The sequence below is a fragment of the Plecotus auritus genome, assembly GCF_963455305.1.
Source record: "Plecotus auritus genome assembly, chromosome: 6".
NCBI lineage: Eukaryota > Metazoa > Chordata > Mammalia > Chiroptera > Vespertilionidae > Plecotus > Plecotus auritus.
Genome location: NC_137773.1, coordinates 29,384,999 through 29,397,297, shown reverse-complemented (window position 1 = coordinate 29,397,297; position 12,299 = coordinate 29,384,999). Strand labels below are relative to the sequence as shown.

General features: G+C 45.9%; 1 protein-coding gene across 1 annotated transcript in view; it reads right to left on the bottom strand.

The window, feature by feature from the left end:
* DIAPH1 (diaphanous related formin 1) overlaps positions 1-12,299 on the bottom strand; it is a 94,663-nt gene that overhangs the window by 3,258 nt on the left and 79,106 nt on the right. Inside the window, 9 exon segments of the mRNA XM_080672904.1 lie at positions 369-427; positions 4,933-5,019; positions 6,901-7,036; positions 7,169-7,333; positions 7,975-8,099; positions 8,974-9,103; positions 9,251-9,490; positions 9,713-9,814; positions 10,112-10,206. Of these exon segments, the coding sequence (XP_080529030.1) occupies positions 369-427; positions 4,933-5,019; positions 6,901-7,036; positions 7,169-7,333; positions 7,975-8,099; positions 8,974-9,103; positions 9,251-9,490; positions 9,713-9,814; positions 10,112-10,206 (1,139 nt within the window).

Genomic DNA, 12,299 nt, shown 5'->3' with positions numbered 1-12,299 from the left:
AAAAGAAAAGAGCTTGCTGGGTCATGGGAAAGCTGAGTGGAGAAAGCAGTGCCTGCATTTTAAGGAGGCAGGACAGATGAAGCCTGGCTCTCCTAAATGCAGACTTCATTCCTAACTGCATTCCTAAATGCAGGCAGCTGCGTCCAGCCTGAGGGAGGGGGTCCAGCGGAGCAGTGAACAAAACACCCAGAACAGCTCTGCCTTCTTTAGACCAGCAAGAAGCTTTAGGGAACGCAGAAGCCTAACGGGTTAGAGGGCCCATGTCATCACCAGGGCTGTTAGCTTCTCTGCAGAAACGTGACCACTATGTTCACACAGCAAAGGCTACCTACAGGTCAGCAGGGAGCACACAGCATGCCCACAGTTACCAATTTATAGGTCTCTTCCTCCTCCTCCTCCTCCTCCTCCCAGGGGCACAAGGGGTTGTCTATCAAGAGGAGAAAGAAGAGTGAAGGCCCTGACAGGCACGAGGCCTATCTGGTTACAGGTGGAAGGTGTGTGACCTAGACTCTGGGGCTTTCCCACGAACCACTCCTTGGATTATGAACATAAAATACTGCCTCAGTGGCTGACAGGGGAGGGAAAGACGTGTACTGGAGTGTGACTAGCATGGTCTCTATGTATAGGCTTCTCCTGTCTTCCTTCTGTCTCTCGAGCAAATTCTTCCTCAGATCCACTTAGTTTCCACTCTTCTCTGAAATACTCACCTCTCATCCCTACTTCCCGTGTCTGGAAAAGCAGTAATATCACTTTACTGCTCCTTTGAATTTACTCTCCAGCAGTTAAGAAAATCTGCAAGAGTGTGTGTGTGTGTGTGCGTGTGTAGTGTTTCCAGGTTTTTCTAGATTAAAATAGTTTCTGGTTATTGACTTCATAAAAATTAGGAGTGGATGGTAGGTGGGGAGAAGACCAAAACCTCCCTTTTAAGCCTAGAGCAGAGATACTCTAGGGATGGACACATGTGGCCTAAGGTTAGCATAAGAAATGAGAGCTCTTGCCCGGCTGGTGTGACTCAGTGGTTGAGCGTGGACCCATGAACCAGGAAGTCACAGTTTGATTCCCGGTCAGGGCACATGCCCAGTAGGGGGTGTGCAGGATCCTGGCAGCCGATGTATGGTTCTTTTCTTTCTCTTTTGATGTTTCTATATCTCTCTCTCCCCCTTCCTCTCTCTGAAATTAATGAAAACATATTTTAAAAAAGGAAAAAAAGAAATGAGAACTCTTGTAGGAACGAGGAACAGAATCGAGGAATCCTGGCTTCCACTGTGTCTTCAGGGCCACAGTCAAGCTGAATAGCTTTTACAATCCGGAAAAACTGACCTCTCCCCTGCCCTTCCCTAACTCAGGTACTTGTGTTAAGAATACTGAAAAGTAGCTGCAGAAGCAGATGAGCATTTTGACTCATGGGATCAGGGAGGATTATTAAGTCATAAGAGAACAGTCCCACAGAGTATGGGGAAAAGGGAACAATGTTGAGACATTAGTCAAAGCTGAGGCCAGATTCTCAGAAGTCAGGGGTGGGCTAGGATAAAAACACCAGCAAAATCAACCATATAACACTAGTATAGATGAGTCAGAAGAAGGTTAATGGTTTGGAAAGACATTTATAAACACAGGCTAGGAACTACTACTAAAGAGGAAGTGCTCTTGTTAATAAGCTTCCTTAGGGAAGAGGAAACTAGGACAGATGGGGCGATCATTACCATCCTAAAGAACTCATTATTGTCTCAAGTCTCCTAATTATAATTCCTGTCCTAATTTTACCAAAGTGGAGGGAGAATCGGAGTGGTATAGGAATACTCTCAACCTTCTCCAAACAGGTGGTCATCAGAAAACTCCCTGAAGCAATTTCACCATGTGCAGGGCTCTCCTTGCTGGAAAGTATGAAAGAATATTTCTGTCTACACAGAAGGATTGCTGTCATCTGTTGTCCAATCATGTAGGCTTAGTGGAAGTAGCCCTGGACTTGGCTTTGCAAAAGTGGCTACAGTTCTGGCTCTATCATCAGCCAGCCCTGTAGACCTGGGCAAGGTCTTATCTGGGTCTTAATTCTTTTACCGATGAAGAGGTTAGGTGCTAATCTCTAGAGGGCTTTAGCGCCTTCCCCAGCTCTAAGGTTCTATTAGTGTAGGTGGAGTCTTCAGGGAAGCAGGGAAGTGGCAGAGGAAAGGAAAGGGAGATGAATTTCTTTCTTCCCTTGACTTTTATCCCATGAGCAGATGGCCTGTATAAGAGGCTACCATTCAGACATGGAGATAAAGTTGAGTCATTAAACCACAAGCAGACTCAATCATCAGCCTGAAAGAGTAGCAGCAATACAATCACATGGATTCTTCCCCTTGACACTCAAACCATTGTTTTCCCACACCCTGCAGAGCCCAGCAGTTTACATGTCACTTTTAATGAGCCAGCCCTGATAGTAACTCTCCTCTTCCAACTCCTCAATGCGTCTTTGTATACTGGTCACTCCCTCAGGTCTCCAGAGGCCAAATATTTTTTGGTAACATTCCTTTAAATTCTAGGGAGAAGGCTAGTGTCTTTGAATGGGGACAGCTGCCTCTCAGAGACCGAGGAGGCTGTGAGGCAGATCTGCTTAATAGTACTGTTTTTTGGCTCCAAGCAATTGGCCAGGAGGAACAGTCAGACACCACCAAGCACCAGTTAAGACCAGCAGCCACCAGGGAAACCACAGCCACCAGAGCCTTTATAGTTTGAGAATCCTATTATCACTGTATTAAAAGATAATAAGCTGGAAAGGACCCCAGAGGCCATTTCAGTCCAACTCTCATTTTATACATGAAAAAACTGAGTCCCAGAAACTTATGTAAGGTAACCAGACTTGTCTAAGGTAATCAGACTTGACCTGGGGCCTTCGATCCTTGTTCTATGCTCTTTGCCTCTACTTTGATGCTTAGCCTTCTATTTACATTTAATGTAAGGCCACATCACTTTATATGATGTGAATGCACCCAGGTCTAAACAGCTTACCAGAGTAACTAGAAATGTCTCCCCTGAGAGATACTCCCTGATATGTTCAGGTGTGTTCAGTGAACCCAGAGCCCAGAAAGATAAGGCTACAGGATGGAGCCAATTTAAGAAGTACGTAGTTCTCATTTTCAACTGCTTTTTGCATCAATATCTCCTATTATAAGTCTCCTCCAGTCCTTCTTACACTGGGAAACAGTGCTTTGGCTAATTCAGATCCTCTGCTGAAAACCCCTGCTTCCTCTGCATCGGAGTCCTGGTTTTCCCACGTGGGAAGAGTGGCGCATGGGCCTCCCCAGCAGAGGGAAGCTGTCTGGCTGCCTGTGTACAGGAAGCATCTGGGATTCTAGCAGTTCCACAGGAAGAGGCTTAAAAGGGAATTCCCCACCAAAAGTTTGATACAGGCTGGTGCTTAGCTGGGAGGATACAGGAAAAACAGTGAGATGCAATGTGCTTTTGTTTGGCTAGAAATGCTTAATGGAAGGCCACATCACCTTATATGGTGGGTGGGAAACCATGTCGCAGAAGCTCTAAAGACTAAACACAAAAGCAATACTACCAGCTTCATTCTCTACCAAACACTGATCTATAGACTAAACGATCTGTCCTACCCTATCCCCCTCTCCTCCCTTCTAGAGGGCCTGTACCCAGAGGATGCCAGAACATGGGTAAGAGGCATAACTAGAGATCCTCCTGTTACGTCACAGAACGGAATTTCCCTCTGGATATTCCCAGTATGGGTAGAAACAGGCAGTCTGTCGTTACAGATGAAACTCACAGTGACTTACAACACTTGGCCAGGACACTGAGTTTATATGAGTTAGCATTCTCTATACCCTGGATCCTCAGATTCCTTTCCAGGCTCTGACAGGTACTATACGCCCTACAGATACCACTGTGTCAATAGCTAAGCACTGGCCAAAGCAAACTGCACAACGCCTCCTCTTTACAATAACCTTAAAGTAAAGGTCATATCAAACAGGCCTACAAATGTACCAGCCAGGGAATAAGAACATAGCTCCAACTCCCTTAGAAGTAGAAATCCTTAATGATGCCTTTTCTGTAATTTCCACCCTTCAACCTAGAAAAGAAGCCATCATCCCTAGTCCCAAAGGTACTTCGCTGACACAATGCTGCAGGTCAATACCACATGAGGGGTAGCCTTGGCTATATCTTCCGGGCTAGTCTGCAGGCCACTGTACACTTCCTTCAAAGGAACTTATCCGCTGATCCTTCCTCATACTAATGCCTAGATCATTTGTCCTCCTACCTCCACAATTCTTCTCAGAATTCTTCTGGCTCAGCGTAATCCACTTAAATCTTCTAAAGGCGGGGAGAGGAGATTGCAGGGGAGTCAATGGGGAAGGGAAAGGGGAAGGGCAAGTGCAGTGGGGGCTGACTGTACCCAAGGAGAAGGCAGTTCTCAGGCACAGCACACTGCTGCCCATGAGATGCTCCTTTATATCTGGGGAAAACGATGTCCAACCTTCTCTATAGGATTTTATACTTTTACTAGTTTCTATCTCTTCTGCTTGTGAAGTTGGGAGTAAGGACTCCTCGTTTATTTTTTCTTTGTTTCCTACATCTAACATAGTTTTGTATTTGGGTCAATTTTGTTCATACACTCAAATGCCCACCTAAATCTCTGTGTCCTGCACCATGGTTAGCTTGCTCCAGGTAACGGCTTCACGGATGGGAGAAATGCAAGAATAGTCAAATGTAAGTGATCTGCGGTCAGAACCTCAAGCCGTAGTTCTCCAAGTCAGTACTTTCTAACATGGGAGGAAGAGGACTACACAATACACTCCAGATGCAGAGACTATCGTGGGGAAGTTTCTAAACCCTCAGAGCATGGTTACCTGCCGCTCTTCAGCCCAAGACAAGCAGGACCAGGAGTAGAGAGGCCCCACCCCCTTCACCAGGGGAAGGCTCCATTTGCTTACTTACCCTGACGGGGTCCTCTCTTCCGTCGGAATGCTGCACCTGACTGCAGGGCTTCCAGGAGACTGTCCATCACACCTGTTTCATCACCTTCTGTTATGAACAAAGATGGAGATGTAAGCTCTTCAGCCCAAGCAACATGCATGTGCTGAGCCCCACACAAAATGCATGGCGTCTGCTTGGCTTCTCCTCGCCCACAATAGCTGAGGGCTCAGCGCAGACAGAGGGCTCAACCTCAAGCCTCAGCCCACGCTTGCTTGTGTCTGTCTGTAATGGTTCAAACAAGAGGTTTCATTGCCTACTAACCACTGCAAACCTTGGGATATTTTCCTGCAGTACCCTTTCCTTCCCATCCCAATCAGGACAAGCACTGGGAATTGCAGAACTGCCCAACTCCAAGACCAGGATACGGAATGAGACTGGGATTATGAAATTAGCAAGGAACTATGTAATTCTCTCTTTATTCCAAAGTGTTTCACTCCAATTTACATAAACCTTTCATGCAGCACCTGGTTCCAGTTTCAGAGCAGGGCAGAGAAAAGATGAGAGAGAACAGATCAAGAGTACATTTCACTGAAGTACTGCCCCCAGTGGCTGCATCGTCCCAAAGCCAGCTAGGCATCTAAGAGAAACATCCTGACTGGAATACAAAGAGTTAATGTAAAATCCTCTTTCCAGCCTGGCTCTGTTTCCATGGTAACAGCTCAGGATGGTGAAATCTGAAACTGCGAAATCCCAAGGAGCCCCAGGCTGCCAGCTACAAGGCTAGGCTCACTGCTCCAAGCGCCACCTGCTGGCTGAACATCACCAATGTAGCTGACCTACATTCCAACCTCATTTGCTTGCCCTGGGCATCCCAGGGCCTGGACAAGGTCGGGTGTCACCTGATGACTGGGTACAGCCCTCATACCTGGTCAGCTGAGCTCTACATTTCCCTATTACGTCCTAGACAGTACCTGGGGGCAAACCCTAGGTGCCTGAGGAGAATGGGGGAAGGTATTTGCTGTGGGCTTAAATAGCATTACTAGAATAGTTTGTGGCTTATACACAACTGGGATAAGAGCAGAGAATTGCTTCCCAGGAAAGCATGAAGAAAAGATGAAATGTTCCTGCTGCTTCAGGTCCCTGATATTACCACAACAGGAAATGCCAAAGAAAGCCCCTGGAGCAAGAGGTATTAGAGCAGCCCTTGCCTCTTGTGCTCAGCAAACACTCTCTTGCCAAACCCGGCAGCCCTGGAACTCCTTCACTCAGATGGCTCACAGCCTCTCAGGTTCAAGAAGGGTGGCATCAGCTCAGTGCCGTGCACAATTTCCGCTGGAGCAGCCAGAGGGGGGGCAGGGAATCAGCAGCAGGAAAGAAGCGGAGACAGGAAACAGCGGGCCAGTAATTGAGGCCATATGTTTCAACAAAGCCATGCTTCTGGTAGTAAAACAGAGATTCTGTTGGAGAAAGAAGGTGGCCAGGTTCACTGCCCCCTTTCCAGAAGTTCAATCCGTTTACAATCTGAAAGGGTATATGATTGTGCTGAAGTACTTGGGACGCAGTAGTTAGTGAAATAGGCAGAAAGGGAGGGAAAGCCACCATTAAAAGACAGAAGCAGAGCCAGGAAAATATTGTGGGGAAAAGAACAAAAGATTTAGCAGAGGGTATGAAAGTAGGCCAGAGGCACTTTGGACAGGCAGAAGGGAAGAGTACGAGTTACAGCAATCCTAAAATCACTGGGGAGATGAGACAATGCAGGAACCAGCAGAGGAGAGAAGGGGATTTGAGCCTGGAGAATTAGCCTGTGCATGCCACTGAGTCGGGGTGAAAGTCCAGCATCAGGGTCTTGGAGGGAGAAGGCTGCCAACTATCACTTGCCAGGAGCTGAGCTCAGACATGAGCTGTTCTCTCTGGCCTCCAGATTCTAGACAGAGAAGTCTTCCAAATGTTCCTATCTCAGCCCATCAGGCCTTCTCCTCCACTTCTTACCTGCATTCATGTCTATGAGTTGCTCTCTCTTCTGCTGCTTCTCCAGCCGCTCCTTCTCTGCCTTCTCCTTGGCTAGTTTTGCTCGCCGCATCTTTTCCTCTGTCTCCCGCCGCTTCTGGTTCTCCTTGACGGCTTGCTGTGGAGGAAACAAATGAACACATGGGCATGCATGCACTCACCCATACGCACACCCACCAGCAACCAACAAAAACCCAATGGAAAGTAAAAAATATTCCCAAGACTCAGTCAGCAGGTATTCCTTGCTCACCACAAACATATTCTTAAAGTTGTGGAGATCCATGAAGAATTCTTCCACAGACACCTTCTTGGGGTCAAAGAGGAAGTAGTCGCCCAGCTCCTTATAGAGGTTCTCCATGTTAGAGTGCATCATCCGCAGCTTGTTATACTGTTCCTGTGCATCCTTCACAAAGCTGTGCAGCCACGGAGTCAAGGACCAATGCCAAGAAGCAGACCCACTTCTCTGCCCAGAGGAAGATTCAAAGATGCATGTTGGCATGCACAAGGATGTCCAATACAGCACTATTTATCTCGAGGCAAAAGCCAGAAGCAATCTATATATCCACAAAGGGGGTATGTTAAATCACCTATAGAATAGGAGGTGGCAGTTAAAAAGAGGCTGTTCTGCATACAGTGCTGTGGAAATAGGGCTAAGACAGATTGTGGGCAAAAAGCAATACAATGCACACAATGCAATTTTTGCATCAAATAAATTCATGAGGTGCAAATCAAAAAGAAGTCGAGTGACAGTAGGATACTTCTGGGGAGTGGGGAGGAAACACCTACGTGTGTGTGTGTGTGTGTGTGTGTGTGTGTGTGTGTGTGTGTGTGTTGGACATGGGCAGAGGGCAAGGGATCAAGGGGGACTTTTAGCTTATCTGCATGGTTTGCTTCCCCTGCCCTAACAATGGAATGCTTTCAAAAACTATGTTTTTAGTGAAAATAGTTTTTAAGAGAGGAAAATTGTATATCACCAGATATATCCTGTTGCTCCCCCTCTTCCCCCAAGTTCTATCCCTTCCTAGGGGGCAACTCCTTCCTTTCAAGAAAGGATATAGTCATTTTTTCAACAAACTTGTCTTTCTCATCTGTGGCAGCTGGGAAATTTTGAACATCACGTTCCACATCAGAAATTTGTTTCTTCATCTGATCTAGATTCTTTTGCAAGTTTTCAGCAGAAACTAAAGGAAACACAAAAACAGACAGGAAGAGCTTACTAACCCATGTCTTAAGACCTTCAGCTCCTGCCCTTCGGGGCACAGCTCCGTCTATACAGAGAGCTGGTATTTAATTATTTTAGTTCTCTTATGTACTGTCTAGTTGTTCCTCACTTCTTTCCAGTGAAACTATGTTACTTGATGATTGAGTCTAAGCTTCATTTAATTCAACAAAAATCTGTGACATCCCCTGGAGTCCTGCTTTCATTTATTTTAGAGAACAGGGTTTGCAGGAAGGAGACATATACAAAACGAGAAATCTGTTCCCATTCTACTGAATGCTGCTTTTTGTTTATCTAAGTTCAGGATGGTGAGGCCTAGTTTTTGTTAATCTAATCCAGTCTATGTTTTCTGAATGAGAATAACCGTTGTCCTAGACCAGCCTTGGGCAAACTACGGCCCGCGGGCCGGATCCGGCTGTTCTATCCGGTTCTCTTGCTCTCCCCTCCGCTCCTTTACTTTGAATTTATATTAGTTCACACAAACACTCCATCCATGCTTTTGTTCCGGCCCTCCGGTCCAGTTTAAGAACCCATTGTGACCCTCGAGTCAAAAAGTTTGCCCACTCCTGTTCTAGACTAAAAACACCTGCCTTTCTTCCAGTTGTGGTTGGTGTTTCCCTAGGAAGGCTAAGAGTGCTTCCCACTTGTACACAAGGACAATCTCTTCTGCCTGATACTCCTCCCTTGTGACTTACACACCATGCCTATACTCTCTCTCATTCCCACCTAAAACAGCCTGCACTGAAAATAATCTAAAATACAGACTCTTATTTCCCTCCCCGTGCAGAGATTTGTGGGGCTTGGAAGTGCCTTCTAGCTTCATGCAACCTGCTCACCTCGGCTGGCTTTCTCCACATGGGCAAGCTCATCTGGAAACTTGAGGACATCAGGATAGTCATTCTCACATAACTCAGCCAAGAAATGCAACAATGTCATCTTCTGATCTGTGGACTTGGTGTCTCGAAGCTTGGGGAAGAGAAGAAATCGTTAGTCCTGACATTGTTAGTCCAAGAAATTTAGTCCAAGATCACCTCAGGCCAACAGTAATTGTCACACTAGGCTCGTAGAGGCTAGCAGCCTTCCCTTCTGTCATCTGCCTACCCACTGGCTCACCTTACAGAGAAAGCTGATGTTGAAGCCGAAAGCCCCGGCATTCCTGGAACCAGCATTCATAAAGTTGCCGACAAGTAGGGTAATCTCCAGGAGGTTAGAGAAGCTCTCGCTCTTCCGCACCTCCTCGCATGCGGCAGTCACAGAAACAATCTCTGGCTTGATGTTCTCCACCTGCTCATTGAACAGTAGCTTGAAGAGGATGGCATTGAGGCGAGGCCGCAGGCGGGGCACAGTGCCCATCTGGGGGGAAGACAGCAGCTCCGTTAGAGCCAGCGAAGACAGAAAAGTAAGAAAACACTACAGGCTTGAGTCACCTAGGGGAGGATAAGAGTTCCAGAGCAGGGAGGAGAGAGAGAAAGAAATTCAAAACAGACAAGAGGCAAGGAGCAAGTGCCCCAGCTGCTCTCAGGAGGAGGGAGTAAGGGGGTCAGAGAAGAGCCTGTTGCCACAGGCCTCACTCACCACCACGCCAAACTGCTCCGACTCTGCCAGATCATCATATTCGTCCTTCAGTTCGGAAAGCATCTTCAACTGCTCTGGCTCTGGCATCTGCTTAATAAGATTCTGAAAGGCAGAAGGGACTGTCTCAGTGTGAGGGGGATGAGATGACAACATGAGCCTCCTGTCAGGCCCTCACTATGTCCAAAGACCACTAAGAAGGAAACATGGGCCTGTGGAGTGCGGGGAGAGGCAGCTAGTGAGATGGCAGGACTTCTGAAAAGACAGAAACAACCTGACCACCAGGGATGGAAGCTTACGCAAAGCATTCTTTAAGTCAACAATGCCAGAGGAGGATCCTCATCCTCTAAGCAGAGAGGAAACGAGGCTAGTGCACAGTGATGCAAAGAGCTTGCTCCTTACCTGGATCATAGACTCAGTAAGAACAGCCTCATTCACCTCCAGGATGACATTCTTAATCTCTTGATAGGGCATGCGGAAGGAACCCAGAAAGATAGCTGCCAGAAAATGATACACAAAGACACGTTCTCATCTCTTTCTCCTTCCAGCCCATCCTACAAGCCTTTGCTGGACAATTTTCCTACCAGTGAGTGCTCTTTTGAAGTCACTATCAGAAACCTCCACTGCTTACCTAGTCAGAATCCAAGTTCTTGAGTCCATCCAGTGTTTAAGGTTCCCACCTCCCAACTTTCTCTCATTAATCCCTGCACTGATGTCACATACGAGCCGCATTGTTCCAAGCACCGCATTCTACAAACACTGTGACTCTTCGCTTTGCTCCCAGGAAGCCTTTGATCTCCTCTATATACATCGAAGGCGTTCGCCCCACTCTATTTTAGTTCCACACTCTCATGACTCCATCCTCAAAGCGACCGTTGCCTAGAAATGCTCAGATTCTTAACTGCCATATCCCATTTCCTAACAAACACTTCCTATCCTTCTAGCTCTCTCACTCACTAATCTCTAAATGGAAGAGCCTGCCATTTCTGTCTTCCTCCTTCCCTCCCTCTCTCTCCCATTCTCTCTCTGAAGAGAGCTGATCATTCCATTTTCTCTGAATGTATCAATTCCATTTATAGTCTATCACTTCACTCTCTACTATTATTCTCATTTCTAATTCCCCTATTTCTGTTCACTTGTTTCCTTCTCTTTCCAGTCCCTGGTTAATCTAGCCATCTGATTTTTCTATCCTTATACCTGGGCTGATGAACATAAATGTTAGTAAACACTGCAGGTCAGAATCTAGGAATTTGTGATGGCGTCAAGGATAGCTGAAGCCACAGTGCTGCCTAGTAATCCTTCTAGTGTCCCTAGTCCATGTTCTCCTGGCTGTCTTTGTAGCTCCACCAAAATGTTCCCATCCTCCCAACTGTCCCACCCCTTCCACATTAGTTCTAAGAAGACCTTGCTTCTCTTAACTGAAAAATTGAAGCCACTGGTGAAATTACTTGCTCAGCTTTCTCTTATGCCACTTGCAAACTGAGCATTAGGGGCCCTCAGACAGAGCCAGATAAGAAAAGGCTTGGGTAAGGACTTTGGAATCATCCAGAAGAAAACTGTGCCAACACTTCTGTAAGCTTATCAGCAACTATTCCCATGTACTCATCCTTTCGGTATGTTTCACTAGAACAGGAGGTCCTAAGGATCTTTTCCATCAGCTTACATACATACTCGAGTTTCTCCTATCTTTAAAAAACAAACAAAATCAAAACCCTCCCTGACCCAATACCCCTCTCTAATTATCAACTTCTTTCTTTCCTTTACTTTATAACATTCTAAAAATATGTCTGTCTCCCACTTCCACTCTCATTTATTGTCTTGTCCCCACAAAGTCAATGAAAAGATGACAATCACTTACTGAATGTCCACTCCATGTGAGAAACAGTACCTTAAACACAATCTACATACATGATCTCATTTAACCCCATTCCTAATATCCCTGTAAGTTTGTATTCTTAGCCCCATTTGACCAAAAAGGAAACTAATACTTCAAGAAGTTAAGCTACCCATCCAAAGTTCCACTGTGCTAGTAAGGGTTAGAGCCAAAATTTAAATACAATTAGATTCCAGAGCCTCTAATCTTAACTCTTATTCTATACTGAAATTATTCTTGCCTTGGCTACTGACTTTCCTAAGGCCAGAGCAAAAGATACTTGTCCAGTCCAGATTTTACTTGACTCTTGTCTTTATCTGACACGTGGACTACTCCCATTTAGGACTATTTCATAAAATTTTTCTTCCTGCTCCTTGCTAGCCATTTTTTTTTTTTTGAGGCTTCCACCTTTTATTATTTGCCCCTTAAATATATATATTTTTCAAACTATAACATTTATTTATAAAATCACAGAGGTAGAAGTAATTCATAGAAGAAATGGGCTTAGGAAACAAGTTATAGAGGCAAAGGAAGGACTCTTGGAGCTTAGAAAGGTAAAGGTGACATGCCTGGGGGTAGAGGGAGGAAGAAAAGGAGAAAGATGGTATGGGTGTGCTCCCAGGAGGGAGAGCTTCCTGGGTCCTCTGTCCTAACGGTTCTAAGGATGGAGATTTTAGGGGAAGTCCCAGGGGATGATCTCAATATAATATCCAGCAG